General features: G+C 52.7%; 2 protein-coding genes across 8 annotated transcripts in view; one reads left to right on the forward strand and one right to left on the reverse strand.

Annotated features, from left to right (window-relative positions):
* Window positions 1-641: 641 nt before the first annotated feature.
* Window positions 642-25,388, reverse strand: F12 (coagulation factor XII). Of its 4 annotated transcripts, none has more exons than XM_055113053.2 (16): window positions 24,840-25,388; window positions 15,023-15,148; window positions 7,984-8,317; window positions 7,559-7,616; window positions 4,466-4,565; window positions 4,239-4,309; window positions 3,827-3,937; window positions 3,558-3,689; window positions 3,314-3,418; window positions 3,003-3,168; window positions 2,700-2,917; window positions 2,362-2,593; window positions 1,985-2,121; window positions 1,758-1,901; window positions 1,054-1,202; window positions 642-963 (listed from the first exon to the last, which is right to left on the reverse strand). In XM_055113053.2, the coding sequence occupies exons 3-16, from the start codon at window positions 8,038-8,040 to the stop codon at window positions 796-798; spliced, it is 1,848 nt and encodes a 615-aa protein (XP_054969028.1). In that variant the 5' UTR covers window positions 8,041-8,317; window positions 15,023-15,148; window positions 24,840-25,388; the 3' UTR covers window positions 642-795. The 4 variants fall into 4 exon arrangements, with proteins under 4 accessions (XP_054969028.1, XP_054969029.1, XP_034816960.1 ...); XM_055113054.2 differs by having other exon boundaries at window positions 15,023-16,413; XM_034961069.3 differs by lacking the exon at window positions 15,023-15,148.
* GRK6 (G protein-coupled receptor kinase 6) overlaps window positions 1,893-27,256 on the forward strand; it is a 39,940-nt gene continuing 14,576 nt past the window's right edge. For 2 of the 4 annotated variants that reach the window (XM_034961072.4, XM_055113057.2), the window contains exon 1: window positions 25,618-25,827. In XM_034961072.4, coding sequence (XP_034816963.1) covers window positions 25,776-25,827 — 52 coding nt within the window. In that variant the 5' untranslated portion in view covers window positions 25,618-25,775. Of the gene's footprint in view, window positions 2,031-25,605; window positions 25,828-27,256 lie in introns of those variants that run through there. The other 2 variants (XM_055113056.1, XM_034961073.3) reach the window with 2 other exon arrangements.

The following is a 27,256-nucleotide window of genomic DNA, read 5'->3' on the forward strand; positions in this document are numbered from 1 at the left end:
CTGTTCCTTCCTTCTTTCCTTCCGGTTCAAGTGATTCTCCTGCCTCAGCCTCCTGAGTAGCTGGGACTACAGGCGCACGCCGCCGTGCCCGGCTAATTTCTTGTATTTTAGTAGAGACGGGGTTTCATCGTGTTGCCCAGGCTGGTTTCGAACTCCTGAGCAATCCACCTGCCTTGGCCTCTTAAAGTGCTAGGATTGCAGGCGTGAGCCACCGCGCCCGGCCAATGCTAAGTATTTCTAACCACGATTCTCAACCTTGGCTGTACATGGAATTATCTGGGGAGTTTTAAAAATATACCACTACCCATGCCCCATCCCTAGACATACTGATTTAATTGGTCTGAGGTGGAACTTGGGCATAGATTGGCTCAAAACGCTCCCCAAGTGATCTTAATGTATGGTCTGAGAACTACTGCTCTGTAAACAAAATGTTAGTTTCTCATAAGGAATAACATGCAGCTTCTCCTTGCACAGGGCTTGGTATACAGTATCCTAGGCTCAGTAAACATTAGCTGGGCTGGCATCTAGATTTTGCACGTTAAGATCTCATAGACCTTGTTCTCTGAGAGCTGTGGAGAAGCTGTGAATCGCTTTTCTGTCTTGGCATTTCCCGGCGGGACCCATGAAGAAAAGAGCTTTCCTTCTCAGCATTTTCAAAGCACTTTATTGAGTTCCTGCGCCATCCTGGCGCGGAGCTGGCCGCACTGGGGGAAGGGGACACAATCTTGCCTTCCATGCCCCAGCCACTCTCTCACTGCGGAATCACCAAGGAGGGAAAGATGAGTCCCTGAGCAATCAGGAAACGGTGTGCTCCCGGATCCAGGCCAGGTAGTAGGCCACATCGGTGTAGACGCCTGGCTTGTTGCGGTCACCACAGCCCGATCCCCAGCTGATGATGCCTTGCAGGGTGAGCCGGCGCTCTGCAGCTTGGTCCTCACACACCAGCGGGCCTCCGGAATCACCCTGGGTCGGAAACACGCAGCTCAGCGCTGTGGACCTGAGATTTGTGCCTGACGGCCTCGGGGAAGGGCGCCAACCGGGCTAAGAGCTCACCTGGCACGCATCGGTGCCGCCCTCGAGGAACCCTGCGCAGAGCATGCCGGGGAGGATGGAGGATCCGTGCACGTCCGGGGCTGAGCAGCGCTCCAGGGAGAGGAAGGGTACCTGCGCCTCCTGCAGGAAGCTGGCATATTCCTCCGCCCCTGCGAACACAGAGCGCCTTCTTCACACCCCATCTGACAACGCTTGCCGCCCGGACGATGGACAAAGCTGCTCCAGGCGCTTGTAAACCCACTCATGCCCTTCCTCTCTCGCAGCAAGCCCGAAGGGGAGGAGGTGCCATTAATTCAATTTCATAGGCAAGGAAGCTGAGGTCCAGAGAAAAGCCAGGATTTGAATGGGCGGAGCGGAAACAGAAACCCCTCCCCCACCACCCATCCAGAGTCGCAGAACCTGGCTCCCACACTAGCCCGGAGCGCGGGGCCAGCGTCCTAGTTGGCCTTTGCAGCCCGGCGCCCAGAGGGAACCAAGAGCAAGTTCGATTCTCCCTGTATCCCCAGGAGATTTGGGGATCCCAGCAGTGAATCCCAGGCCCTGGGATTCTACCTGGGATTCACCTACACATTCTCACAACCCATCAGGTCAGCGCCACCCATTCTGTAGGCACCCGGAACGATACCAAAGTCGCGGGCTTCTTCCGCCTAACCCAGTGATCAAAGGTCTCCTCCCCTACCCCTGCCCCTAGCAGTTGTGCCTACCCTCGAACTGGTGGCCCCAGCCGGCCACCTGGCAGAGCGTGGTCTCGGAGGGTCGCGCGGCGCCGCTTGGCAGGCACACCGGCTGAACGTAAGGCGACAGGAGCGCGCAGCTGCCGTCCGCATCCTCCTGAAGGCGCAACAGAGCTAACCCGGGCGGAGAGGAGCGTGAGGCGGGGACGCCGGGGCCCCAAGCTCTCTTCCCGTCCCCGCGGGGCGCCCCCACGCACCCAGGTCGTGCTGGTAGCTGACGGGCGAGAAGGCCTCGTGCAAGCGGTAGGAGCGCACGGCCAACGTCTGGCACTGCTCACAGCTGTGGTTATGGCGTTCCTGGCCGAGCACCACCGTCAGATCCTCGGGTGCGGGTCTGCGGGGGGGTAGGGGAGAGGCAGCGCTCTCAGACCTGGCCACAAGCGTTCTGGGGAAGCCCCCTGCTCCCGAACCCCAATCCCGTGTTCCAGCTTCCTCCCCGGGAGCTCCGGAGGGGCGTGGAAAGAAGGGTGGGGCGGGAGAAGGTAGGGCACGGGTTCGGGTGCAGCGTGGAAGCTGCGCTGGGAGACGGAGGAGCCGCGGCCCCTGGGGCGGCTCTGGGCGGGCGGGTACTCGCCGGTCCTGCAGGCAGTGAGCGGCCGTCAGCACCCAGCAGGGGGCGATGAGGCTGCCGGCGCAGAAACTGTGGCCCCAGTACAGCGCGGCGATGTAGGGGTGCGCCCCGCGTAGCGCCACCAGCCCGCCAACGACGCGGGTCATCGAAGACAGACTCTTGCGGAGCCGCTGCCCGCAGCTCAGTGGGCCGTTCCTGGTCAGGGAAGGCGGCTGCTCCCGCTTCGCCGGCAAGGCTGTGGAGGAGCAGGGGCTGAGGACGGGGAGCCCGCGGCCGGCTGGCCGGAATCTAGCTCGCCCGGCGCCCTCTCGGCTCCTCCTTCCCCCCCCCCACTTCCTAACCTCCCGGGGTCTGGGACTGAGGCGGGGTCCGGGTCGCGGGCTGAGGCTTCAGCGGTGCCGGCTGCGCGGGCATGAGTGGGACATGAAGCCTAGGGGACACCGGGGTCGGAGGCGCCGCCTGGGTTGGGGTCTGGCACTGTGCCAGGTCGCAGTACTCCCAGCTCAGCCGATCGCGGTTCAGCACGAAGCACCACGGGCGGATGTCGTTGTCCGGGTTCCTGTAGCCACACGAGGGGGCGCCGTTAGAGCGCCGGGAGCCCGGAGCCCTGGGGCGGAGGGGTCACCCAGCCCCACGCGGCGCACCGGCAGAAGGCGTGGCCGCCCAGTCCCCAGTTCCGCGCTTGCTCGGCAGTCACGTTCCGGTAGGTGGCCTCCGAGGCCCACGGCTCACAGGGCGCACCCGAGAGCGTGGTCCTGGCCAGGCCGCGGTAGCTGAGCCCGCGGCCATCATAGCAGCTTGCCTTGGTGTCTGAGGAGAAAGGGGGCTCCCTGGGCAGCCAAGGCTGGGCTCTCCTGCCTCCCTCTCATCTGCTTTCCGCACTCTCCCTCCTCCTTCCTGGCAAGCCCGTCCCACCTGGGGGCTGGCCTTCTGCTTGCCCCAGACCCTCACTCACCCACGTCGCAGAAGGGTCCGGTGTAGCCCACCGGGCAGTGGCACAGGCGGTGGCCCTCCACCTCTAGGCAGCGACCCCCATGGAGGCACGGGTTGGTGCGGCAGGCTTGGGGAGGGAACGCAGTGAGCCACCCCTGGGCCTAAAGACCCCCCCAGAGAGCTCTCCTTCCCGGCACACCACCCGGCCTCCTGCCAGCCTGTCTTCCTGACGCTCCTCCCTGGCCCGTTCCCAACCATCTGCTCACCCTGGCTGGCCAGCCGCTGGCAGTGGGCATCAGGACCCTTGCACTGGCATCTGGCCACAGCTGCTTGCTCAGTTCTATACCATATCTCATTCTTGTGGAAAAACCGGAGAAGCTGAGGCTCAAAGCACTTCTCTGGGGACAAAGAGGGACAGTGGTCTCAGGAGAGTCTAGGACCATGCCAAGTCTCCGAGTATCCAGCAACCTATTCTGTAGGCCCAGGGTTGCCCCTGTCCCCCAGCACCCCGCCCAGGTCGTCCACATCTCCTCACCTTTCTGGCAGTGGTTTCCAGTGAGGTGTTGTGGACAGAGACAGTGGGGGCCGCTCGGCATGTTCACACAGGTCCCTCCTTTCTGGCAGGGGCTGTGTTTGCTGCAGTGGTCTGAGAGATGGACATGGTGGAAGGAAGAGCAGGGAGCTGAGTCACACAGCTGGGGGCCAAGGCCCTTCTTGAACCTACTTGCCTTGTGACCTTGCTACTCCAAGTTTCCAAGCTTAGTTTACCCACCTGCAAAATGGGACCACTCCTTCCCAGAACTCTCCCTCTGGACTTCCAAAGGGTATTGTGGAGGGAGAGAAGGGGCTGGGCCCAGAATCCCAGGTGTGTGGGGTCTGGTGATACCAGGAGAGTAATGAGGCGGGAGGAGAGAGCCCCGGGCCACCCCAGAGGCTATGTGTAGCACCTTTCACTTTCTTGGGCTCCAAACAGTATCCCCATCGCTGGTCCTGATCAAAGTTGGGGGTGGTAGCACACCTGTAGAAAGAGACAAGGCTTCCCTGCTCTACCCAGGGGCCTGGCCCACCCAGCCCTATCACAGTCCCCTCTCTCCAAGCAGAGTTCCTTGGACAGAAGGACAGGCAGGGTCCATGTCTCCCAGGCCCCTGCTCCAACTCCTCTGCGTTGTCTTACCAGGGCTGAGGGCCTGGCCGGCCCTTGTGGGTACATTTGTGGTACAGCTGCCGGTGGTACTGGAAGGGGAAGTGGCAGGGCTCCCCGGTGACAGTGAGAACTGCAGGGACAACACACTCTCTGAGGACTTCCCCTGTACTCAACTGTTCAGGCACTGTCCCTCAGAGTCTGGTCAGGAAAAGGACAGACCCTCAAAAAGGTCGCTGTGCATTGAAAACACTTTCTGCTCTAAAAGTTGGGTTCAGGGCCGGGCGCGGTGGCTCAAGCCTGTAATCCCAGCACTTTGGGAGGCCAAGGCGGGCAGATCACGAGGTCAGGAGATCAAGACCATCCTGGCTAATACAGTGAAACCCCCTCTCTACTAAAAATACAAAAAAATTAGCTGGGCGTGGTGGCAGGTGCCTGTAGTCCCAGCTACTCGGGAGGCCGAGGCAGGAGAATGGTGTGAACCCGAGAGGTGGAGCTTGCAGTGAGCCGAGATCGCGCCACTGCACTCCAGCCTGGGTGACAGAGTGAGACTCCATCTTAAAGAAAAAAAAAAAAAAACTTGGGTTCAGGAGTCAGATAGCTGGAGTAGACTCCTGACTCCACAACCTGCTAGCTGTGTGACCTTGGGTAAGTCTTCAGTCCCAAGGCCAGGAAGAGCACTTGCCACAAAGTAGGCACTTAATAATACTTGTTGAATGTTGAAGTCACTGTTAACCACTCTGATCTGAGCCTTGGTTTCCTTATCTGTAAAACGGCAGTAATAATAGTACAGTTGATCCTCATTCTTCTCTGGTTCTACATTGAGAATGTGCCTACTTGCTGAATTTTATTTGTAACTCCCAAGTCAATACTTGAAATGTTTTCATGGCCATTTGTGGGCATGCACAGAGCAGTGAAAAATTTGCACATTCCCAGTTAAGGTTCAACAAGGCGTCACGCTGCTGCTGCTTGTTTCAGCTCTCCTATTGAATGAGTGTCCTTCTCAGTCTACTTAGTGCAACGTTTTTCACACTTTGTGCTTTTGCTGGGGATTTGGCTTTTGGAAATGGCCTCTGAGCCTCCTGCTGAAGAGCTGTGTAGTTCCTAAGCACAAGAAGGCTACCTTAGGGAGAAAGCATGTGTTAGAGACACTTGATTCAGGTGTGAGCTATAGTGCCATCAGCTTAGCATTGATGAATCAGCAACACATATATTAAATAAAATGTCTTTAAACAGAATCATACATAAAACGAGATTATATGCTGTTGGTTGATGAAAATGTTGTGACCAGAGGCTCACAGGAACCTAATACTGTTTGCTAGTTCAATGTTCACTGTGATTTTATAGAACATAACCACCGCGAATAATGAGAATTGCCTGTGTCTTCTTCAGAGGAATTGTCGTGGGGCTTCATGAGATAATGCCATGAAATGCTGAGCAGTGTCTGGCACAAAGTACCTGCTCAATAAGCTTTTGCCACTATTTTGTTCAAGGCAAAGTGCACTTGCCAAGGACCAAACCAGAACTAGGACAGTAAATGGAAATGGATCTGAGATGGACCTTTAAGATGCAAATGGGGGCCAGGCGCGGTGGCTCACGCCTGTAATCCCAGCACTTTGGGAGGCTAAGGTGGGCAGATCACCTGAGGGCAGGAGTTCGAGACCAGCCTGGCCAACATGGTGAAACCTGTCTCTACTAAAAAATACAAAAATTAGCTGAGCATGAAGTTGTGTGCCTGTAATCCCAGCAACTCGGGAGGCTGAGGCAGAGAATCGCTTGAACCCAGGAGGCAGAGGTTGCAATGAGCCAAGATCGCGCCATTGCACTCTAGCCTAGGGGACAGAGTGAGACTCCATCTCAAAAAAAAAAAAAAAAAAGATGCAGATGGGATGGACGGACAGAGAGGAGGGGGACCTTAGGCAGGGGATTAGGCAAGGATAGGGCACCAAGTTTGGGTAAGGCAAGAGAGAGGAGAAACTTTTGGGTGTGGGGTGAAGAAAGGAGGCTGAGGGAGTCCAGGGTTGGAATGTGCTGGGCCTCAACGCCATGCTTAGGGAGTCAACCCCACCAAGCCAGGCCCACCAGGGTAGGGTCCATCTGGTTCACAGGCCCTGCTATGTGCCACGCTCTAGGTAAAATTTTTTTTTTTTTTTTGAGACGGAGTGTTGCTGTGTTGCCCAAGCTGGAGGGCAATGGTGTGATCTTCGTTCACTGCAACCTTCACCTCCCAGGTTCAAGCAATTCTTCTGCCTCAGCCTCCCGAGTAGCTGGGACTACTGGCGCATGCCACCATGCCTGGCTAATTTTTGTACTTTTAGTAGAGACAGCATTTCACCATGTTGGCCAGGCTGGTCTCGAACTCCTGACCTCATGATCCACCGAGCTTGGCCTCCCAAAGTGCTGGGATTACAGGCATGAGCCACCACGCCTGGCATGTAGGTAATTTAGTGTCTGGAAGAATGAAAGCAATGGGGAGCTATGGCAGAGCTTGAGGAAGGGGGAAATGGCAGGTACCCTTCATCTAAAAGGTAGTTTCATAATAAAAGCTAATATTTGTAAAGCATTTCCATGCACCAGGTGATGGGCTGAATACCTCACATGGGTTTCCCTTCTCAACAACCCTAAGAGGTTTACTGTTATCAACCTGGTTTCACAGAAGGGGAAATTGAAGCTTGGAGAACTCAAATCCCTCGCCCAGAGTCACCCAGCTCATAAGTGATAAAGCTGGGCTTCAGAGGCATTCAGATGCCAGAGACAAGCTCTTGATCCTTCCTTGCCCATTGAAGGCCCTGGCCTCTGTGTGGCATGAATGATGCCCACGAGACGTACTAGGGAAAGGAAAAGAAGGGGAGAAGCTGGGGAAACTGAGGAAGGCTGGCAGGAGCCCAGGTGTGATGGCGCCAGCAGCACATATCTCAAGCACCTGCTCCGAGCCAGGCTCGTGGGCACTTAGACACAGCCCATGCCCTGCCCTCAAGGATCACACAGCTCACGATCACTCTAGTGCCCATGGGCATAAGACCTAGCACCAGGTAGGCACTAGACTAGACTGCCCTGAGACTGCACACACTGCACCATACACATCCCCACCCAAGGGTTCTCGGGAGGAGGAGCCAGGCCACTTACCGACTGTGTGCTCTTCAGCTTTGTACTTATGCTCCTTGGGGGCTTTCCAAGGTGGAATCTACAAGGGAGAGAAGAAGGCAGGGAACTGACTAGAAGTCATAGCCTGCCACCGATCTGTTGCTAGTCTGCAGCTTCCTCTCACAGCCCAGAAATGCAGAGATTTCTTCCCAAGACCCAAACCCTTTCTACCTCCCCCCGTTGTCTTCTTAAGGCCCATCTCCCCCAGAAATGCAGGCTGTGCCCTTGTATCCACCCAGTCTGGTTGTCTGTCTCCTCTGCCTGGGCCTTCGGGGCTCGCCTCACCTTTCCACATAGGCCTCCTAGTCACCTGGACCCACAGGTCATGAGCAGAGGCCATGGCTCACGGCTGTGATAGAGACCCCCCAGAACAATCCTGGGACAATCCTGGTTCCCACAGCACTCACCGAAAGTGTTGACTCCAAGCTCACCAGCAGGAACCCCAGGAGCAGCAGAGCCCTCATGGCGTCCGTCCGTTGGTCCAGCTGCCTATCCAGGAGTCCAGATCAATAGGACTGGCCAAAGGTCTTGGAAATAGAGATTGGTCAAGCTGCCCTCCTGAGCCTGGTGGGGCACAGGCTGTTTGTGGAAAGCCAAGTGGAGCGACTTCCTTGGTCACCCCTTGAGGGCCGGAAAGTTGGGAGTTTGTGGGTGGGGGTGAAATGAAGAGCTGGGCTCCTCCTCTCTTTTCTAGATAGTGGGACTGGAAGCAGAAGAAGGGACGTTCTTATGCTCTGGGTCCTGTGGAGATCAGGAGGTTAAGGAGATCAAAGATCATGGGGATCTTGGAGTCCACTGTGAAGTGTGTTCATTTTCTATTGTCATGTAACAAACTACCATAAACTCAGCAGCTTACAACAATACCCACTTTTAATTTTCTTTTTTCTTTTTTTTTTTTTGAGACGGAGTCTCGCTCTGTCGCCCAGCCTGGAGTGCAGTGGCGCAATCTCCGCTCACTGCAAGCTCCGCCTCCCGGGTTCACGCCATTCTCCTGCCTCAGCCTCCTGAGTAGCTGGGACTACAGGAGCCCACCACCACGCCCAGCTAATTTTTTGTATTTTTAGTAGAGATGGGGTTTCACCATGTTAGCCAGGATGGTCTCGATCTCCTGACCTCGTGATCCACCCGCCTCGGCCTCCCAAAGTGCTGGGATTACAGGCCTGAGCCACTGCACTGGGCCATGTGTCGCCTTTTAAGAACTCACCTGACTAGGTCAGGCCCACCAAAGCCATTCTCCTTTTTTTTTTTTTTTTTTTTTGAGACAGAGTCTGGCTCTGTCACCCAGGCTGGAGCGCAGTGGCATGATCTTGGCTCACTGCAAGCTATGCCTCCCAGGTTCACGCCATTCTCCTGCCTCAGCCTCCCGAGTAGCTGGGAATACAGGCACCCGCCACCACACCCAGCTAATTTTTTGTATTTTTAGTAGAGATGGGGTTTCACTGTGTTAGCCAGGATGGTCTCGATCTCCTGACCTCGTGATCCGCCCGCCTTGGCCTCCCAAAGTGCTGGGATTACATGTGTGAGCCACCATGCCTGGCCCTGCCATTCTCCTTATTTTAAGGTCAAACAATTTGGGACTTAAATTACATGTGCAAAATTCTTTCACAGGAGCATCTACATTCATGTTTGACAGAATAACTGGGAGGTGTGCAAACACCAGGGGTAGAGATCTTGGGGCCATCTTAGCATTCTACCAACCACAGGAAGTGAGGCAAGAAAGCAAATGATTTAATGAGAAAAGTGCTAAACCAAGGGGCACTAAGATGTGCAGCTGGAACATGAGAAGAAGACGGGGTGCACGTGTGCTGCCCAGCATCTGTCCTGGTTCGGTAATGACACTTTAATTTTTCCTTTAGCAACGACTCCTCTCTTACTTCTTCCATGGGCTCTAGTGCTGCCAACTCTACCCTCAGAGCTAGGGCTAGGGATGTGGCCTAGGTCTGGTCAATCAGAGCATGACATCTCTAATCCACAGTGATTGGTTCAGAGATAAGCACATACACAATTGAGGCCAATTAAAGTGCTAGCTTGGGACTTTTGCCAGAACTTTTGGGAAAGCAAAAAAGTTGCACTGGGTTTACTAAGCACAGAGCATGTGGGTCTGAACACGTTGATGATCACCTTTGTCACTCTCTAGGGAGGGCCTGTTTGAGAATGAAGCCTACACATAGGAAAAGCAAAGCAAACAGGGAAGGAAGGATGGAAAGATGCTGTGGTAGACAGCCTCAAAGACAGCCCCCAAGACAGCCCCCATTGATCCTCACCACCTAGGATTCATGCCCTTGTATGGTGTCTTCCCACATTGAGTTAGGGCTGTTCTGTGTGTCCATCAGAATATGACAGAAGTGGCTGGGTGTGGTGGCTCACACCTGTAATCCCAGCACTTTGGGATGCCAAGGCAGGCAGATCACTTGAGGTCAGGAGTTCAAGACCAGCCTGGCCAACGTGTTGGCCAAACCCCATCTCTATGAAAAATACAAAAATTAGCCGGGCGTAGTGGCGTGTGCCTGTAATCCCAGCTACCCGTGAGGCTGAGGCAGGAGAATTGCTTGAACCCAGGAAGTGGAGGTTGTAGTGAGCAGAGATTGTGCCATTGCACTCCAGCCTGGGCGACAGAGACTGTCTCAAAAAAAAAAACATATGGCAGAAGTGAGGGTGTTGGACTTCCAAGCCCAGGTCATAAAAGACATTGCAGTTTCTGCCTCGGTCTCTTAGGTTGCTCACTCTGGAGGAAGCCAGCCACTGTGTTGTGAGGACACACATGCAGCCCTGCAGAGAAGCCCATGTAGGGAGAAAGGAAAGCACCCTGCTGACAGCCAGTGCCAATTGGACAGCCACATGAATGAGCTGCCTTGGAAGTGGATACTGCAGCCCTCGCTGACATTTGGCTTGCAATCTTATGAAAGACCTCAAGGCAAAACTGACCATCAGAAACTGTGATAAATCATCATTAAATGTTGTTGCTTTAAGCCACAAGTTAGGGTGATTTGTTACACGACATTTGAGAACTAGTACTGATGGATTGATTTCTCATGACTTTGAGAGCCTACATCCTAAAACTAGAAGTATCCTTAAGACTTGGTCAGTTATGGCTAGTCACAGTGGCTCACGCCTGTAATCCCAACACTCTGGGAGGCTGGGGATCACTTGAGGATCACTTGAGCCCAGGAGTTCAAGACTGATGTAGGCAACATAGTGAGATCCCATCTCTCCAGAAAAATTTAACATTAGCCAGGCATGGTGGCGCGTGCCTGTAGTTCCGGCTACTTGTGAGTCTGAGGCAGGAGGATTGCTTGAGCCTAGAGGTCCAAAATGCTGTGAGCCGTGATTGTGCCACTGCACTGCAGTCTGGCAAGCAGACTGAGACTGTATCTCCAAAAAAAAAAAAAAAAGACTTCTCAGTTATATGAGCCAATAAAACCAATTTGAGTGGACTTCTGTCACTTTCAGTTATACAAAGTCCTAAATTATACAAAGTAATTTATGGGAAATGAAGACTGAGTGTAGCAATTTATTAATTCTGCTGGAAGAGAGGCAGGCTGTGGAAGACTTCTTGGAACAGAAACACAGAAAGAGGAGGGCAGGAGAGGAGGGGCACCTTTCCAACCACTGGTTTCAAAGGTAACTGGTTTCAAAGTCATTGACGTGACAGCTGTTAACTCCATGATGAAAGTGAAACTATTAGATATATTGACGAGTCATTAAAGCGAAAGTACCTTTGTCACCTTTTTTGTTGTTTCAAAGAGACTCGGTCTTATTAAGTTGCCCAGGCTAGCCTGGAACTTCTGAGCTCAAGTGATCCTCTCGCTTCATCCTCCTGAATAGCTGGGATTACAGGTGCATGCCACCATGCCTGGCTCTGTCAGTTCTTGATTGCTCCTGAGTATAGGCCCTGGCCCTAAGGCCACTCCCACATTGGCTCCTTCCTCTTGGGGAGAAGGCAGCTGTTCCTCTACATGGAAGGGGCCTTTTGAACAGGTCTTCGCCACAAGTAGGGGTTTGCAGGCAGAGTGAGTAATACAACTGCACAGAAGCCTGAATGCAGCGTGTCAAATGGGGAATGTGGTGAGCATAAGGTGCCTTGTAGGGAGTGTGAGATGAGGTGTCAGGTGGACATTAATGGGCATTTGGATGTTCAACATCCATCTCCCTTCCTCTTCCTCTCCCAGTTTCATTTTGTGATCACCCCTCCCCAGCTGTGGTGGTGAAAGGGTACTTTATTATTATTTTTATTTAGTTATTTATTTGAGATGGAGTCTCGCGCTGTCGCCCAAACTGGACTGCCATGGTGCGATCTCGGCTCACTACAACCTCCACCTCCCAGGTTCAAGTGATTCTCCTGCCTCAGCCTCCCAAGTAGCTGCCATTACAGGCCCACGCCACCATGCCCGGCTAATTTTTTGTCTCCTTAGTAGAGACCAGGGCTTCACCATGTTGGCCAGGCTGGTCTCGAACTCCTGACCTCATGATCTGCCCACCTCGGCCTCCCAAAGTGCTGGAATTACAGGCGTGAGCCACCACACCCGGCTGAAAGGGTACTTTCTAGAGACCATCTCCACTATGGAAGCCTAATGGACCAGACCAACCTCTCCCTACCATAGTATAGCCAGAGGGACCTAAACTCAGCCAATAGTGTTTTCTCCCAGGGCTCTGAATCCTGATCAAGCCACACAAGGATGGCAGGAAAAGCTGGAGGTCTGGCATTGCACCACCTGTGCCCTGACCAAATCATCCCGGCTACATGGCATTAAGTCAGGATGCCTTCCAAAAACCAAGCGTATGCAGTAGGGCAATTCGAATTCATCATCCCATGTCACCAGATGTCTGGAGCAGTGGGACTCCAGGAACAGTGCTTTCAGTGGTTCAACAATGTCATCAAGAACCCAAGTTCTTTCTTTTTCTGTTTGTCTTCTGTGTGCAGACCTTCAGGCTGCCTGCCCTCATGGTCACAAGATGGCTGTCACAGCTCCAGGAATCACACTTCAACTCAATTATGTTCAAGCAAAGAAGAGGCACCTTCCCTTCCACTAGCTCCTTCTTAGGAATGAGGAACCCTCCCTCAAATCTCAAGCAGACCTCCCCTCATGCTTTCTTAGCTAGAACAGGCTCACATGACATCCCTAAGCCATGTTTGGCAAGGATAAGGGGATCCCCATCACTGGCCTAAACCTATTAACCCTGGATCTGGGTCAGAGGCATGTGAGGTAAAGTGGCCACTGGAACAGAACTGGGACTCTGCAAACAGGGAAGAGCGGTGGCATGGATATTAGGTGGACAACTTCCGTGTCTGCTCAAGGGAAATCACTGTACTTCCTGCTTCCTAGTCTTCCAGTGGCTCTTAATTCCTGCACGTTTCCAAGCCTATTCCTTCGAGCTGATGCCGTGAACTCCCGAAGACCTCACAAAGTAAATTCCCTTTTGTTGAAGCAGCTAGAGTCATTTTCTGTTGCTTGCAACCAAGAGCTCTCTCTTCCTCATGCTCCCAGCCTACTTAGCCACCTAGTTCTGTTCATTCCACTATTTAAATATTTTTCTTTTTTTTCTTTTTTGAGGCAGGGTGTCAGTCTGTTGCTCAGGCTAGAGTGCAGTGACATGATCATGGCTCACTGCAGCCTTAGCATCCCAGGCTCTAAGCAATCCTCCCACCTCAGCCTCCTAAGTAGCTGGGATACAGACGTGCAGCACCACACCCAGCTAATTTTTTAATTTTTTGTAGAGGTGAGGTGTCACTGTGTTCCCCAGGTTGGTCTCAAACTCCTGGGCTCAAGCTATCTCCTCAACCTCAGCTTCCCAAAGTGCTGAGATTACGGGTATGAGCCACCACACCAGGCTACATAAATATTTCTCAAATCTCTCCATCTCTCTCAGTTTCTACTGCCCCTTCTTTGACTTCCAGAAAATTCAAGGTAGCTACAGCTGTGAAACATAATTTGAGAGCCTGTGATGGATGTCTATCATTTCCTGTTTACCATTCATTCTCCCTGCTTCTAGAAATGGCCCTCAGTGTTTCTTTGGTGAATCGCTCCTCCCCACCCTGCGTCAATATACATAAAATAAAGCCTACCCTATCCCTTGGCTGAGGGTGGAGTGGGCATTTGATCTAGACCTGGCCAATCGGAACACCACCTCTGTCTTCAGCAATTGGTTCAAATGAACACCTGAATTAGGTGGGCGTGGTGGTGGTGCACGCCTGTGGTCCCAGCTACCTAGGAGGCTGAGGTGGGATGATGGCTTGAGCCTAGAAGGCAGAGGTTGCAGTGAGCCAAGATCGCACCACTGCACTCTAGCCTGGACGACAGAGCCAGACCCTATCTCAAAACAAAAAAAAAAAGAACACCTAACCCACATCGAACCAGTGAGAGGCAGCCCCAGGATTTTTGCTGGAATTATAAAGCTAGAGGCCTTCTCTTTCCATGGAGGTGGCCACATTCCTAACAAATGAGCCTGGAGCTGCTGGCAGCCATCTTTAACATCTCAGAGGGAGAACCTACCTGAGAATAAAGATAATAAAGATTAAAAGCAGAGCCAGGGTATGGGCGCTGGGTGCAGTGGCTCACGCCTGTAATCCCAGCACTTTGGGAGACTGAGGTGGATGGATCATCTGAGGTCAGGAGTTCGAAACCAGCCTGGCCAACATGGTGAAACCCTGCCTTTACTAAAAATACAAAAAAATTAGCCGGGTGTAGTGGCGCGCCTGTAACCCCAGCTACCTGGGAGGCTGAGGCAGGAGAATTGTTTGAACCTGGGAGGCAGAGGCTGCAGTGAGCTGAGATTGCATCACTGCACTCCAGCCTGGCAAAAGAGTAAGACTCCGTCTCAAAAAAAAAAAACAAAAAAGAGTGGAGTCAGGGTATGAAAAAGACAGATTTTGGGCCGGGCATCGTGGCTCACGCCTGTAATCCCAGCACTTTGGGAGGCCAAGGCGGGTGGATCACGAGGTCAAGAGATCGAGACCATCCTGGCCAACATGGTGAAACCCCGTCTCTACTAAAAAAAAAAAAAAAAATTAGCCTGGAGTGGTGGCACGCAACTGTAATCCCAGCTACTCAGGACGCTGAGGCAGGAGAATTGCTTGAACCAGGGAGGCAGAGGTTGCAGTGAGCCGAGATTGCGCCACTGCACTCCGGCCTGGTGACAGAGTGAGACTCCATCTCAAAAAAAAAAAAAAAGAAAAAGAAAAAGACAGATTTTGAATGACACCATTTGAGACCCAGCATCCAGAGACGCTTGAAGTCAGAACCACCGCCTATGCTTTTCTGTTACTTGAACCCCAAAATTCCTTTTTTTGCCTGAGCTAATTTTAGTTTCAACCAAAAGTCCTAACTTATGCTGCCAGAGTTCATACACTGTTACCAGGAAGTTCCCAAAACAAAACAAAACAAAACAAACCCCTTCATGTGATCATGATGGGTAAGTCAGTAGTTTAAAGGACAGGAAAATACTGACCTTAGAAGCAGGGTAGGGAAGCACTGGACTTGAGTCAGGAAGGCTTCCACTCCCACCTTGGCCACCGCCTCGCAGTGTGATGACGGCTAAGGAGCTCGGCCTCTCTCAATCTGCATTGCCACATCTCTGTAGGGAGGGATGGGCACTCATGCTGTCTGGTAGACTTGTTGAGGTGTTTGAATGGGATTGCATGTGAAACGGCAGAGCCTGGCGTGTGGTTGGAGCTCAATCCATAGAGGTGTACAAATAAACTTTCCAATGTGGATACATTTTTCTCTATAATTTCTGCACACTTGTCCCTAGATCTTCTTGCACATCTGGCTGTCTTCCACCAATTGCTGTAGACCAGAGCAGAAAGGCAGTGTCCCCTTGACCTGGCTTCTGTCTTTCTGCAGCTGGGCGGTGGGTCCATGGGATGAGAAACCATTGAGTCCTGCTCACAGGTTTCTGGATACACACAGACACACACAAATCCCCTTCCTCTTTATTTTTATTTTTTTGAGACAGAGTCTCGCTCTGTCTCCCAGGCTGGAGTGCAATGGCACGATCTCGGCTCACTGCAACCTTCGCCTCCCAGGTTCAAGCAATTCTCCCTCAGCCTCCTGAGTAGCTGGGATTACATGCACCTGCCACCACATCCAGCTAATTTTTGTATTTTTGGTAGAGACGGGGTTTCACCATGTTGGTCAGGATGGTCTCAAACTCCTGACCTTGTGATCTGCCCACCTCGGCCTCCCGAAATGCTGGGATTACAGGTGTGAGCCACCATGCCCGGCCCCCCCTTCCTCTTTAGCAGGGACTTGGGACATAGATTTCATGTGGTTGCAGAACTGCCTGTTCAAGGAGACGTTGGGGGGATCAGAAGGTACCCAGCCTGCCATCCTTCACACCTTGGCTGGTGGTACTGTTGCCACCGCTCCCTCCTGGCCAAGATAGAGTCTTTACACAAATAAAAGCCCGTCTTTCTTCCAGACCAGTGCCATCTGAGAGAACTTTCCGTGATCATGTATGTTTTCTCTGTGTTGTCTAATACAGTAGCCACTGATCACACAGGGCTATTGAGCACTTGAAGTATGGCCAGTGTCACTGAGGAACTGAAGTTTGATTTTTTTGTTGTTAGTTTTGAGACAGGATCTCAGTCTGTTGCCCAGGCTGGAGTGCAGTGGTGCCATCATAGCTCGCTGCAGCCTCAACCTACTAGGCTCAAGCCACCTTCCCACCTCAGCCTCCTGAGCAGCTGGGACTACAGGCCTGAGCCATCATGCTTGGCTATTTTTTGTAGTTTTTGTAGAGACGGAGTTTTGCTGTGTTGCCTAGGCTGGTCTTGAACTTCTGGGCTCAAGTGATCCTCCTCCTACTTTCAGATGATCCTCCTCCTGCCTTCCAAAGTCCTGGGATTAGAGACATGAGACGCTGCGCCTGGCCTTGATTTAATATATATATATTTTGAGATGGAGTTTCACTCTTGTTGTCCAGGCTGGAGTGCAATGGAGTGATCTCAGCTTACTGAAACCTCCACCTCCCGGGTTCAAGTGATTCTCCTGCCTCAGCCTCCCAAGTAGCTGGGATTACAGGTGCCTGCCACCACACCCGCCTAATTTTTGTATTTTTAGTAGAAACGGGTTTCACCATGTTGGCCAGGCTGGTCTTGAACTCCTGACTTCAGGTGATCCACCCGCCTCGCCCTCCCAAAATGCTGGGATTACAGGCATGAGCCACCGCACCCGGCCAAATTTAATTAATTTAAGTAGCCACATGTGACTAGGTGCTACCATGTTGGACAGTGCAGCTCCTGATGGAAGCAGGAAGAAGCTCAGCGTGTGGCTGCTGGTGCACACCGAATGAGAAGGAGAGGGCATGAAATAACGCTGGAGAGGGAAGCAGGGCCCGGATCAAGTTGGGCCATTGTGGGCCACGGGGAAGAACATAGGGTTTTTAACATTTTAATTGTTTATTTTTTGTAGAGCTAGGTCTCACTATATCGTTGCCCAGGCTGGCCTTGAAATCCTAGGATCAAGTGAGCCTCCCACCTCAGCCTCCCAAGTAGCTGGGACTACAGGAGGTTTTTTTAATTATTATTTATTTATTTATTTTTGGAGACAGTTCTTGCTCTGTTACCCAGGCTGGAGTGCAATGGTATGATCATGGCTCACTGCAGCCTCAAGGAGGTTTTATTTTTTAAGTGTAATGAGAAGTGTATTAATTATCTATGGCTGCATAACAAATTGTCCCAAAATTTAGCAGCTTAAAATGACATTTATGGAGACTGATTTCAATGATAACTCCAGTTCTCTCACGTGGGCCAGCCTCACATCAATTAAACTTTTTTTTTTTTTTTTTTTTTGAGACAGCGTCTCGCTCTGTTGCCTAGGCTGGAGTGTATAGTGACACGATTTTGGCTCACTGCAACCTCTGCCTCCTAGGTTCAAGGGATTCTCCTGCCTCAGCCTCCCAAGTAGCTGGGACTACAGGTGCCCACCACAACACCTGGCTAATTTTTATATTTTTAGTAGAGATGGGGTTTCACTATGTTGGCGAGGCTAGTCTCGAACTCCTGACCTCATGATTGGCCTGCCTTGGCCTTCCAAAGTGCTGGGATTACAGGCGTGAGCCACTGCTCCTGGCCAATTAAGCTTTTATTTTATTTTTTTGAGACAGAGTTTCTCTCTTGTTGCCCAGGCTGGAGTGCAATGGCACGATCTCGGCTCACCGCAACCTCTGCCTCCCGGGTTCAAGCAATTCTCCCGCCTCAGCCTCCTGAGTCGCTGGGATTACAGGCATGTGCCACCACGCCTGGCTAATTTTGTATTTTTAGTAGAGATGGGGTTTCTCTATATTGGTCAGGCTGGTCTTGAACTCCTGACCTCAGGTGATCCACCCACCTTGGCGTCCCAAAGTGCTGGGATTACAGGTGTGAGCCACCACTCCTGGCCATAAACTCTTTTTAAAAAAGATATTTATGGGTCACAGTTTCTATGGGTCAGGAACCCGGCACTGTTTAACTGAGTGCCACTGGATCAGCATCTCTCACAAGGCTGCATCGGAGGGTCAGCTGAGGCTGCCGGGGGAAGGATCCACTTCCAAGTTCACTTACAAAGCTGTTGGCTAGAGACATCAGTTGCCTGCCACATAGGGTCTCTCCATCTCACAACCTAACAGGTGGTTTCTCTCAGACTGAGCCAGTGAGGGAGCAAGAGGAGTTACGTAAGATGGTAGCCACAATCTTTTAGTAATCTCATGTTGGAAATGACATTCCATCACTTTGGCTGCATTCCTTCCATTGGAAGTGAGTCAAGCTGGGTGCCATGGCTCATGCCTGTAATCCCAAGACTTTAGGAGGCCAGGGAGGGAGGATAGCTTGAGCCAGGAGTTTGAGACCAGCCTGGGCAACAGAGGGAGACCCTATCTCTACAAAAAAATTAATTAGTTGGGTATGGTGGCATGCGCATGTAGTCCCAGCTACTCGGGAGGCTGATGTAGGCGGATCGATTGGGCCCAGGAGGTGGAGGCTGCAGTAAGCTCTGATCGAGCCTGAGTGACAGAGCAAGACCCTGTCTCTTAGGGAAAAAAAACGTGGCCCGGCCCAGTGGCTCACGCCTGAAATCCCAGCACTTTGGGAAGCCGAAGCAGGCGGATCACCCAAGGTCAGGAGTTTGAAACCAGCCTGGCTAACATGGCGAAACCTCATCTATACTAAAAATACAAAAATTAACCAGGCGTAGTGGGCAGCGCCTGTAATCCCAGCTACTCGGGAGGCTGAGGCAGGAGAATTGCTTAAACCCGGGAGGCGGAGGTTGCAGTGAGCCGAGATTGCACCACTGCATTCCAGCCTGGGCGACAGAGCGAGACTCTGAAAAAAAGAAAAGGCCGGGGGCAGGCCAGGCCTGGTGGCTCACGCCTGTAATCCCAGCACTTTGGGAGGCGGAGATGGGCAGATCACTTGAGGTCAGGAGTTCAAAACCAGCCTGGCCAACATGGTGAAACCCCATCTCTACAAAAATTAACTGGGCGTAGTGGCACGCGCCTGTAGTCCCAGCTACTCGGGAGGCTGAGGCAGGAGAATTGCTTGAACCTGGGAGGCAAAGATTGCAGTGAGTGGAGATCAAGCCACCGTACTCCAGCCTGGCAACAGAGCGAGACTTCCACAGAGCGAGACTCCGTCTCAAAAACAAAAAAAAAGAAAAAAAGAAAAAGAAAAAATGCCGGGTGTAGTGGCTCACACCTGTAATCCTAGCACTTTGGGAGACCGAGACGGGCAGATCAGGAGTTTGAGACCAGCCTGGCCACATGGTGAAACCCTGTCTCTACTAAAAATACAAAAAATTAGCCAGGCGTGGTGGTGAGTGCCTTTAATTCCAGCTACCTGGGAGGCTGAGGCAGGAGAATTGCATGAACCCAGGAGGTGGAGGTTGCAGTGAGCTGAGATCGTGCCATTGCACCCCAGCCTGGGTAAGGAGAGCAAAACTCCATCTCAAAAAAAAAAAAGTGAGTCAGGAGGTCCACCTGACACTTAAGGGGATCTTAAGGGTGTGAATACAAGGAAGAAGCAGAGATCCACGGACCAGGAAGAAGCAGAGATCCGTGGTGGCAGGGGTACCTTAGAGGTTGCCTACCACAGGCAGCCACTGGAGAGTTCTGAGTAAGAGTGACAGGATCCGGCTGATTGTTTTTAAGACAGGCCATCCAGTCACACAATGCAAGATTAAAGGTGCAAAAAGGGAGGTGAAAAACCTCCCTCCCATCCCCATCCCCAGCCATTTAACTACCCCTTCCCAGATGCAAGCAGCATTTCTGCTGCCTCACGTGGCCTTCCCAAGGTGGCAACATATATATAAGCAAAACTGTCTGTGGTGGTTGTTAGTGTTGTTCACCAAACATTTCCAATTCTTTTCTCCTTCCAGGCCTATAGGAGTGATGCCAGGTACCTGTTTCTGCATTACAAACTACTCCAAACTTAGTGGCCTGTTTTATCATGCTCATGGATTCTATGGGTCAGGAATTCAGGCAGCACTCAGCAGGGAAGATGCCAGGGACCTCAGCTGGATACTTGCATGGCTGGGGGTGACTCAAATTGCCAGGGGTTAGAATTATCATATGGAGGCTTCTTCACTCACATGTCTGGTGCTGGGGGTGGGATGACTGGATCATCCCAGCGTCCTGGGCTCAGCTGGGATTGTCAACCACAGTAGAGCACACACATGTGGCCTCTCCATTTGGCTAGGGCTTCTCACAGCAGCAGCTGACTGTGAGGAAAGAGCCCAAGAGGACAGTTCTGGAGAGCCGGCATTTTATGACAGCCAGGCCATATGGCCTTTCCTGACCTGGCCTCAGACTTCACTCTGCATCATTTCCACCATATTCTACCGATGACAAGAGAGTCATTAAGGTCAGACCAAATTCAAGGGGAGGGAAATTAAACTCTATCTCTTGCTGTGGGGGTGGCAAGGTTCCATTGCAGAGGTGCCCATGGGATGGGAATGCATTGTTACACTCATCTTTAGAAAATATAATCTGCCATAGTAATGTTGTGTCTCCCCACTCCTTTATTTATTTATTTATTTATTTATTTATTTATTTATTTATTGAGACAGAGTCTCACTCTGTCTCCCAGGCTGGAGTGCAGTGGAACGATCTCGGCTCACTGCAGCCTCCGCCTCCTGAGTTCCAGCGATTCTCCCACCCCAGCCTCCCAAGTAGCTGGGACTACAGGTGCACAACACCACGCCTGGCTAATTTTTGTATTTTTAGTAGAGACAGGGTTTCACCATGTTGGCCGGGCTGGTCTCAAACTCCTGACCTCAGGTGATCCACCAGCCTTGGCCTCCCAAAGTGCAGGGATTACAGGCATAAGCCACCGTGCCAGCCCTTCTCCCCACCCCTTGAAGGCTACTTGTGGCCATGTGGTTTGCTTTGACCAATGAAATGTGAGCAGAAGTGACTTGTGTCACTTTTGGGTGCGAGCTTTAAGGACCATTGTATGATTTACCAAATTTCCCATTTCCTTTCACCACCTGCCATTGTAGAAGCACAAACTGCAATGAAGCCCCTACTACGCTGGGGCCCTGAGTGACTACTATGTGTAGTGCCACCCCACCACCCAACAAGCTGTGTTAGACATGTGGTGTATGCAGGAAATGAACTTTTGTTGTTTTAGGTCACTTAAACTTGGGATTGTTTGTTACTGCAGCAGAACCTAATCTATCGAGACCCTTCCTTTTTTTTGAGACAGAGTCTCACTCTGTCACCCAGGCTGGAGTGCACCATCTCGGCTTACTGTAACCTCTACCTCCTGGGTTCAACCAATTCTCCTGCCTCAGCCTCCTGAGTAGCTAGGATTACAGACTCATGCCACCATTCCCGGCTAATTTTTGTGTTTTTTAGTAGAGATGGGCTTTCCCCATGTTGGCCAGGCTGGTCTTGAACTCTTGACCTCAGGTGATCCGCCCGCCTCGGCCTCCCAAAGTGCTGGGATTACAGGCATGAGCCACTGTGCCCAGCCCAGACACTTCTTATGCAAGCCTTACACACTGTTCTGCACCCTGATTTTTTCCACTTAACAATATATCTTGGAGATTGTTTATATCAGTATACAAGCACTTCCACGCTTTTTTTTTTAATAGCTACATCGTATTCCTGGTTAGGAAAGGACCACATTTTACTTAATCAGTCTCTATTAAGGACAATTAGTATGATCCATCTTTTTGGACAATGCTGCAATGAATAGCCTTAAACATTTCTTTTTTTTTTTTTTTTTTTTTTTTTGAGACAGAGTCTCACTCTGTCATCCACGCTGGAGTGCAGTGGCACAATCTCCGCTCACTGCAACCTCCGCACCTGGCTAAGTTTTGGACTTTTAGTAGACATGGGGTTTTGCCATGTTGGCCAGGCTGGTCTTGAACTCCTGGTCTCAAGTGATCCTCCCGCCTCTGCCTCCCAAAGTGTTGGGATTACAGGTGTGAGCGACCAGGCCCCACCAGCCTTAAGCATTTCTTATTTTGCTTGAGTGCAACGATATTTGTTTCTTTTGGGACAGAGTCTTACTCTGTCCCCCAGGCTGGAGTGCAATGGCACGATCTCAGTTCACTGCAACCTCCGTCTCCCAGGTTCAAGCGATTCTCCTGCCTCAGCCTCTCAAGTAGCTGGGATTACAGGCACCCGCCACCACACCTGGCGAATTTTTTTAAATTTTAGTAGAGATAGGTTTTGCCATGTTGGCCAGGCTGATCTCAGACTCCTTCCCTCGTGATCCACCCACCTCGGCCTCCCAAGGTGCTAGGATTACAGGCGTGAGCCACAGCACCCGACTAAGTGCAATGATATTTGTAAGATAGATTCCTAGACGTGCACATCTCAGATGGTTGGTGGCAGATTTTCCCTCTTATTTATTTATTTATTTTTGAGATGGAGTCTCGCTCTGTTGCCCAAGCTGGAATGCACTGGCATGATCTTGGCTCACTGCAACCTCCACCTCCAGGGCTTAAGCGATTCTCATGCCTCAGCCTCCTGAGTAGCTGAGACTACAGGCCCGCACCACCATGCCCGGCTAATTTTTTATATTTTAGTAGAGATGGGGTTTCACCATGTTGGCCAGGGTGGTCTCGAACTCCTGAGCTCAGGTGATCAGCCTGCCTTGGCCTCCCAAAGTGGCATGAGCCACCATGCTTAGCCAATTTTCCCTTTTAAAAATATCACTTTGGCTGTAGGTGGAAAATGGCTTAAAGAGCTGGAACGAAATTTCCTGAGTGACATCTCCTCTTCACCTCTTATCTATTGCCATGTCCTGTTCATGCCAGCTACATGCCAGGTCTCCATCTGTCCACCTGTCTGCATGTCCTGGCCACTGCCCCAGCATAGGGCACCATCATTCCTCTCTCTAAAAGTTCCTTCTAAAAGGTCTCTCACCTGTCTTAGGATACTTGGCTTGCAGACAAGGAAGCCAATTCTGAGTAACTAAGCAGATGAGGAATGGACGGGGCAGCCTGGGGGGCTTGCTGAATCCCCCTCCCCCAGGAAGGGCCTAGCTTGACTGCCTTCCTTGCCTCCCCCAACCTCCACGGCCTCCACAGTGAATTCTAAATGATCCCCCTGATGTCTTGTGCCGGTCACATGCTCTAGATTCAAAGACCTGGTTGGAAACATTGGAATTGTGCTCCAGCTACCAGAGACCTGGGAGAAAAAATTCTACCTCCCTTCTTTGATTTCCTGAGTTGAAGGCAGGGTCTGCCTCCACATCTCATAGGATTCTTCTCAAATGGGAAGGGCTTCAGATGTTGGGAACTAAAACAACAACAAGCCAGCCCCCTCCCCTCAGCTTATCCTTCACAGTGCAGCCCAGAGCTCTCTATGAAAGCAAATCTGATCACCCTACTCAAAACCTCCGTGAGAGCTCCCTACCACCTTCAAGACGAAGTCCAAAATTCCTTAGGTGGCTCTCAAGGCCCTCCCTGATCCAGGCCCCTCCTAAGACTTCAGCCTCATTTCTTGCCCCCATGTCGACCCCATTGTGTACCATTGTGTACCTTTAAACCCTAGCTGGATGCTTAGGTGCTGAACGCAGGAGCCCTTCCTGACTTCCTCTACGGAACTTCGAACATGTGATACCCCTCTGTCCAGAAGGCTCTTTCCCTCCCTACTCCAGTAACCTGCACATTTTCACTGAATCTTCAGATTTCACTTGGACACAGCAGCCTTCACTAAGTGAGGTACCTGCCCTATGTTCCACTGGGCCCTGGGTTTCCCTTTTTTTTTTTTTTTTTTTTTTGAGACGGAGTCTCGCTCTGTTGCCCAGGCTGGAGTGTATTGGCGCGATCTCGGCTCACTGCAAGCTCCGCCTCCCAGGTTCACACCATTCTCCTGCCTCAGCCTCCCAAGTAGCTGGGACTACAGGTGCCTGCCACCATGCCCGGCTAATTTTTTGTATTTTTAGTAGAGACGGGGTTTCACCGCATTAGCCAGGAGGGTTTCCCTCTTTTAAGGTACTTAACTCCCTAGATCCTAGATCCATCCACTTTTCTCCGTCTCTATTGCCACCTTGTAGGTCCAGGCCACCACCATCTCTTTACTGGAATTCTGTAAACTCCTGACTGCTCTGCTTCCACTCTTGGTCCCCTAGGAATCCACCAGAGTGATATTTTTAAAATATAAATCATTCTTTCAAATGTTTCACATTTCACTTAGCAAAAACACTTCAACCTCCTGGACGTGTTCACAGTCCTCCATGACCTAGCTAGTGCCTTTGCTCCTTCTGTCTCATCTCAGACCACTGGGCCCAGAAGCTGCAGACGCCTTCTCCTATTCCCTGAACACACCACTTAGTCTGGCTTAGAGCCTCTGCGTTTGCTGTTGCTTCTACTGGATCCGCTCAAATGTCACACCCTGAGAGTGTCACACACTCTCTTAACGTCCGAAGAGCAGTTGTCACTCTCTGAAACCATCTATTTGTTTATTTACAGAATAATTACCTTTATCTCACCCTGCCCTCACTTGCTCCCTCCACTTCTAGCAAGTAAGCAGGGAGCCTGGCTATCTTGCTGCCATCACTGTGTTCTCCAGCACCTGGCTTGGTGCCTGGCACAGAGGTGTTGCTCTGTATTTTCGGATGAATGAATGCATAGGAACTACAGAAGCCTAGATGGAGCCGGCTCTGCCTTACTCGCGGAGTTTGGGCAAGCCTGTTTCCTGCTGCGTGAAGTAGGGGGTGGAGGAAGTGGGGTGTTAAGCTACAAGGTGTTGATTAGCTGTAAGATTTCAGCCTTGTTTTCTCCGTAGTCTTCGGGCTGGAGCCAGCCACTTGACGTCCGGCGCCTCAGCTCCCTACCTGTATAATGGGTGTGAACTCATCCCGAGGTCTAGGGGTGGTAGCGCTGCCTTATAAGGCAGCAGAGGCCGAGGGAAGGCGAGGCCGAGTGGGTGGAGAGAAATCACAACATCCGGCTGCGGGGGCTGGGCGGGGCGCCTGCGGCGACCGGGCAAGAGGTCGGGGAACGGCTGCGAGGCCGCAGCCTCCTCCCTGTCTCTCCCTCTTTCGATGTGCGCCCTCCTGATTGGGGCCGACCCAAGGGAATACGGCCACACAAGTGGACCAAACAAACTCGCTGCCAGCCCGCAGGAGGCCCAGGATACGGAGCGCGTCCCCAACAAAACCCTAGAAAAGCCATCTGCGAGCCAGAGGCTGCCGGGCCACACCTTCAGGCGACGACCCAATCAAAATGCAGTACTTGAGATGACGGACGTCTTCTTCACCCAATCACATATTCGGCCTCCTGGGCGTGCCCCAGAGTACCCACCTCCATTGTCCCGGCTGAGGGCTCGGCCTTAATTGGCAGTTTGGTATCCTACGAAAGCCTAGAAATTCGAACCTAGGGGCTGAACCCCGCCCTCAGACCAACCAGGAAGAGGTGACGTGATTGGTCCCGCCCCCGTACTTCTTTGAGCGAGTCCCCAGCTGGGGGGGCGGGGGAAAAATGAAGAGGAAGACTAATGGGAAGACGGCGCGGGGAGCTTCTGCCCGGTGATTGGTCAAATGAGGTAAACAGAGGGCGGGGCAGGGCGGGCCAGCGCCGGGGTGGCCCCCGGGAGGGGGCGGAGAGTGTGCGGCTGGCTGCGGCGGCCGGGGAGGCCGGGGAGGCCGCGGCGCGGTCACTGCGAGCCGAGCCGAGCCGCGCCGAGCCGCGCCGATCGCCATCCGGCCTCGGCACTCGCGCGCGATCCCGGCCGGCGGCGCGGCCCGGCGGGCCTGGCGGCGCCACAGCCCATGGAGCTCGAGAACATCGTAGCGAACACGGTGCTACTCAAGGCCCGGGAAGGTGAGGCGGCCGGGTGGGCGGCCGGGCCCGGGTGCATGGAGCGCGAGTGCGCGGCGTCTGAGCTCCGCAGGGCTACCCAGCCGTCGGATCCCCTAGGCCCGCGGGCCCTGCGCCTTACACCCCGCCCAGACACGAGCCTTTCCGGCCCGTCGTCTTCCTCCTCCGCACCTGCCCCCGGGATTCGGGGCCCAGGAAGGGGCGGGGGTCAGGCCGCCGCCCTCGCGGCGGGTGGGGGTGAAGGAGTGAAAGAAGGTGAGACGAAGAGGGAAGGGTGGGACCGGAGCCCCAGGAGAGCCTGTCTGAGAGACAAGCCTCCTCCAGGTGAGAGGTATAAAGATGCCCCACGTGCCAGGGGCCCAGACCCCAGCACCCTAGCCTAATCCCGCACAAAGTTGGTGTTAGGTAAAGCTGGAGAATGAATAAACGGACCCTCTGCGTAGCACAGCCCACCTGACTTGGGGAAACTCCTGGCCACAAATGCTACTTATAGGACTGCCACTTGCTCCGTGCCTCAGGACACTGAGGGCAGAGGTGAATGGATATTTGCCCTCCGGGAGCCCATGGTCTAGTGGGGCTAGCGGACACAGAAAGAAGTGGGAGCAGAGCATGCTGCTCTGTCAGTATTGTAAGCTCAAAGGTCTGGCTGGGGAAACCAGTCTGGTGGACCGAGTGTGTGTGTAGCTCCTCGTGGCTCCCACCCCAGATGTTATCAGGCACTTGCTCTGTGCAGGTCCTGGGAGACACAGAAGGACCAGATCGGGTCCTCACTGCCTTGTGGTCAGTCTGCCCCCACCTGCCACACTCCACCTCAGTAACATGATCACTGACCACCCACTCTGCCCCACCTTTTCCAGGGTGCTGGGGAAGCAGCAGTAAACAAGACCCTTCTTTTTGGAACTCCAGGGCAAGGAGGGAGATTGTGACAGTTTTTCCACCCTTTGCTGGGCTTCCAGGCTTAAAAAGTCATCTGCTTCACCTTTCTACCATATTTTACATGTGGGAAGCTGAGGCTCAAACCAGGGATTAGCATCAGTCACACAGCAAGATTGTGATTGACTCAGGCCTAAGACACAGGATGACCGGCACAGTCTATAGGAAGCCCAGAGGAGCCTTCAGCTGGGTGCTACACCTGGCACCCCTTGCCCACCCAGTGCTCTGGCGAGGTGCAGCCCAGAAATGGCATGGCAGGCTGGGTCCTCATTGCCTGGGGAGCCTGTCTTATCCCCTGTCCCTTATCCAGCCCATGGGCTAGGCCTTCCTCCCAGCCTCTGGGGGCATCTGCCGATTCTGTTCTGCCTCGTCATCCAACCAGCCAGGGAGGAGGGGTGGGGAGGGCCGAAACAGGCCTTCTTCCCTAGGGCTGTAGCCAGTTAAGGCCTCAGGCCTGCTGATGGCACTGCCTGGCCGGAGAGTGTGGGTACCTTTGGAC

Source organism: Pan paniscus, chromosome 4, assembly GCF_029289425.2.
Source record: "Pan paniscus chromosome 4, NHGRI_mPanPan1-v2.0_pri, whole genome shotgun sequence".
Classification (NCBI taxonomy): domain Eukaryota; kingdom Metazoa; phylum Chordata; class Mammalia; order Primates; family Hominidae; genus Pan; species Pan paniscus.